The sequence below is a fragment of the Merops nubicus genome, unplaced genomic scaffold (genome assembly GCF_000691845.1).
Source record: "Merops nubicus isolate BGI_N331 unplaced genomic scaffold, ASM69184v1 scaffold37737, whole genome shotgun sequence".
NCBI lineage: Eukaryota > Metazoa > Chordata > Aves > Coraciiformes > Meropidae > Merops > Merops nubicus.
The window spans coordinates 499-4,199 of NW_008620277.1; the positions used below are offsets into that span (position 1 = coordinate 499).

The 3,701-nt window shown below is 60.4% G+C and overlaps 1 protein-coding gene across 1 annotated transcript in view; it reads left to right on the forward strand.

Annotated features, from left to right (window-relative positions):
- The window catches only part of LOC103776556 (unconventional myosin-XVIIIa-like), a gene marked incomplete at its 5' end in the record, with an annotated part of 5,591 nt that overhangs the window by 172 nt on the left and 1,718 nt on the right, over nt 1-3,701 (forward strand). The window contains 7 exons of the mRNA XM_008944067.1: nt 104-250; nt 341-454; nt 625-741; nt 845-928; nt 1,141-1,278; nt 1,958-2,143; nt 2,226-2,365. Of these exons, the coding sequence (XP_008942315.1) occupies nt 104-250; nt 341-454; nt 625-741; nt 845-928; nt 1,141-1,278; nt 1,958-2,143; nt 2,226-2,365 (926 nt within the window). The remainder of the gene's footprint in view (nt 1-103; nt 251-340; nt 455-624; nt 742-844; nt 929-1,140; nt 1,279-1,957; nt 2,144-2,225; nt 2,366-3,701) is intronic.

The window sequence follows — 3,701 nt, forward strand, 5'->3', positions numbered from 1 at the left end:
TGGGGGCAGCCAGGCACGTGCCTCGCTTTGGGGACCCCGAGGTGGTTGTGGAGGGGTGGGTGCCCTGCTGGCACAGTGCCCTGGCACGGTGCCCCCACCACAGGCCAACCAGCGGGACTTCGAGACAGAGAAGCGGCTGCGCCGGGACCTGAAGAGGACGAAGGCGCTGCTGGCTGACGCACAGATCATGCTGGACCACCTGAAGAACAATGCGCCCAGCAAGCGGGAGATCGCTCAGCTCAAGAACCAGGTGTGCATCCAGACCACCCCAAAACCACAGCCCTCGAGGGACACGGGACATCCCTGTCCCCCGGCTGGGTGCTGAGTTGTGTCCCCACAGCTGGAGGAGTCGGAGTTCACCTGTGCGGCCGCTGTCAAGGCGCGCAAGTCGATGGAGGTGGAGATCGAAGACCTTCACCTGCAGATTGACGACCTCGCCAAGGCCAAGGCAGCTGTAAGTGCTTTTTGGGGTGCCATACACTGTGATGGAGCCGTACTCCACCTGCACCCTAACCCATTGCACGGCACCTGCCAGCGGGGTGACCCCACACTGTTTGGGGTGGTTTTGGGGGGTGGGTGCCCCACCTCTGGGGTGCAGTGGGAGACGTGGGTGGCTCCCCCCAGCTGGAGGAGCAGCTGAGCCGGCTGCAGCGGGAGAAGAATGAGGTGCAGAGTCGGCTGGAGGAGGACCAGGAGGACATGAATGAGCTGATGAAGAAGCACAAGGCGGCTGTGGCCCAGGTGAGGGGGGAAAAGCAGCTGTGGCACCCCCAGCCCTCTTGTAATGCCTCTCTCTGAGCTGGCAAAGGGGGTTCCCTGCTGACGGCCCTGGCCTGTCCCACAGGCGTCCCGGGACCTGGCGCAGATGAATGACCTCCAAGCACAGCTTGAGGAGGTCAGCAAGGAGAAACAGGAGCTGCAGGAGAAGGTGAGAAGCACCAACATCAGGCATGGACTTGCACCCCGAGTGAAGCTGGGGGGCCAGGCGAGCACCCAGAGACCCACTGCCCACACTATGGGGGGTGCAGAGCGGTCTTGTGGGGAGCTCTCTGTTGGGATGGAAGCAGCGTGGCCAGCAGCTCTGCCCCAGCACCAGGGTGGTTGTGGTCAAAGCTGAGGCTGTGCCCCCCACTCTGGCAGCTGCAAGGCCTGCAGAGCCAGCTGGAGTTTCTGGAGCAATCCATGGTGGACAAGTCGCTGGTGAGCCGGCAAGAGGCCAAGATCCGTGAGCTGGAGAGCAGGCTGGAGTTCGAGCGGACGCAAGTCAAGCGCCTGGAGGTAGGTGCAGGGCTCTCCCTCTGCTCCGGCTGGGACCAGGTTTTGCGGGACCATGACACAGAGCTGCTCAGAGGAACCACCGAGCACATCCCAAATATCCCCTCCCCAGGTCCTCCCCTCCCTGCAGCCCTCCCATGTTGGCAGCTCAGCCCCGGCGCCCCACAGGGGAAGCTCCCTGTAAGCGCCGATAACAGTAATCCAGCCCTGGCCCGGCCAAGTGCTGCTCGTGCCTGCATTGACTTAGGGAAATTATAGACTCTCCTGGCCCCGCTAAACGCAGCCTGCTTTATATTCTGCCTTTGCAGCTCTGCTGGGGGAGCGGAGCAGCTTAGCTCTCCTCTTAATATTTTCCGAGCTGTTATTTCCCTTCCCCGCTCTCTCTGCCGGGGCCATAAATATGCAGCGGCTGGCTCAGCGGCTGGGGGAGAATGGGAGCTATTTTTTCCCTACGTTACACGCTGTAATTACTTCACACACAGTTAAATCTATTTTTCCAATTCGACAAAGCCCCTGTGGTTGTTCTGCCCCTTCCCTGGCCCCGGGGACGGGGGTTCTCCTCCACCCCCTTGTATAAATCCACGGGGATGGGATGGGATCTGTCCTTGCAGGAGTCCTTGGTGGGTGTTGCTGCGGGGCGAGGGGTTGGGGGTGGATCTGGGGTGACCCCGCCTCCCCGCAGAGCCTGGCCACGCGGCTGAAGGAGAACATGGAGAAGCTGACGGAGGAGCGGGATCAGCGCGCGGCCGCCGAGAACCGGGAGAAGGAGCAGAACAAGCGGCTGCAGCGCCAGCTCCGCGACGTCAAGGAGGAGATGGGCGAGCTGGCCAAGAAGGAGGCGGAGGCCAGCCGCAAGAAGCATGAGCTGGTGAGGCACCCACAACAGCACTGGGCGAGGGGATGGGGCGGTTTAGCCAGGGTACCCAGCTCACCCTGCTCCCTCCTCACAGGAGATGGACCTGGAGAGCCTGGAAGCTGCCAACCAAAGCCTGCAGTCAGACCTGAAGCTGGCCTTCAAGCGCATCGGGGACCTGCAGGCAGCCATCGAGGATGAGATGGAGAGCGACAGCAACGAGGACCTCATCAACAGGTGAGAGGGTCTGGGCTGGCTGCCACGTGAGGCACATTACTGAGGCTCACTGCTTCTCTTCGCCACTTCTGAATTGCCACCGGAACCCCTCGGCTCTGCCTGGCCCTGGCAGGATGCCGTCTGTCCATCTGTCCATCCATGCATCGTGCATCCATCCATCTGTGCATTGTGCACCCGTGCACACATCAGCCTGTGCATCTGTGCGTCCACCCCTCCCTCCACCCACAGCCCCTGTGCAGCTTCACCTGCTTCTGGAGGTGCCTGAAATGCAGCCAGGGCTGTGCTGGCTGGCTGGCAACGAATGCCCTGAGAAGCCCCATGAGCCAGGCCAGAGGTCTGAGGTGTTGGGATCCAGTCCAGCCTGGTATAGAATCACAGAATCATTTAGGCTGGAAGAGACCTTTAAGATCATCAAGTCCAACCATTAACCCAGCACTGCCAGGTCACAACTAAACCATGTCCCTCAGCACCACATCTCCCATGTGGTTTCCATGGCTTGGAAACCCCTCCAGGGATGGGGACTCCACCACTGCCCTGGGCAGCCTGGCACAGGCCTGGACAAACATTTTGGGGAAGATATTTTTCCTAATGTCCAACCTAAACCTCCCCTGGTGCAACTTGAGGCCATTTCCTCTTGTTCTCTTGCTTGTTCCCTGGGAGAAGAGCCTGAACCCCACCTTTCTCAAACCTTTTGTCAGGGAGTTGTCAAGAACCAGCAGGTCTCCCCTGAGCCTCCTTTTCTCTAGGGTCAACACCCTCAGGTCCCTCAGCTGCTGTTCACAAGACTTGTTCTTTAGTTTCCTCCCCAGTTTTGTTGCTCTTCTTTGGACGTGATCCAGCACCCGCCCTGGGCTGCTGGGATCCATCTGGGTGCAGCCCTAGGCCAGGGGTGCAGAGCAGCCCCACCTCCCTCCCTTGACCCTTCCCACCATTTAATTTGCCCCTCATTCGTTTTATTTTCTTTCATTTGATTTCCTTTCTGTTGTGTTTCTCCCCCCTCCGACCCCCTCCCATCCAACCCCTCCCAGTTTACAGGACATGGTGGCAAAGTATCAGAAAAGAAAGAGTAAACTGTGAGGAGCTTCTCTTTCCTTCCTCCCCTCCCCTAACCCCACCTCACCCCCACGGGCCGGGGCCCCGCATGCCACTGGCCCATCTCCGCATGCCCTAACAGCACCCACGGCACGGCACGTAACCGCATCCCACGCGGGGGAACAGGGGCTGAGCCCCCGGCCGGGGTGGGGGGTGATGTTCTGTCTGAGCAGGTCATCATGGAGCAACGATGGGGCCCCACTGCCACCTACAATTAATTCACTCCCCCGTGACCCGGGTCCCG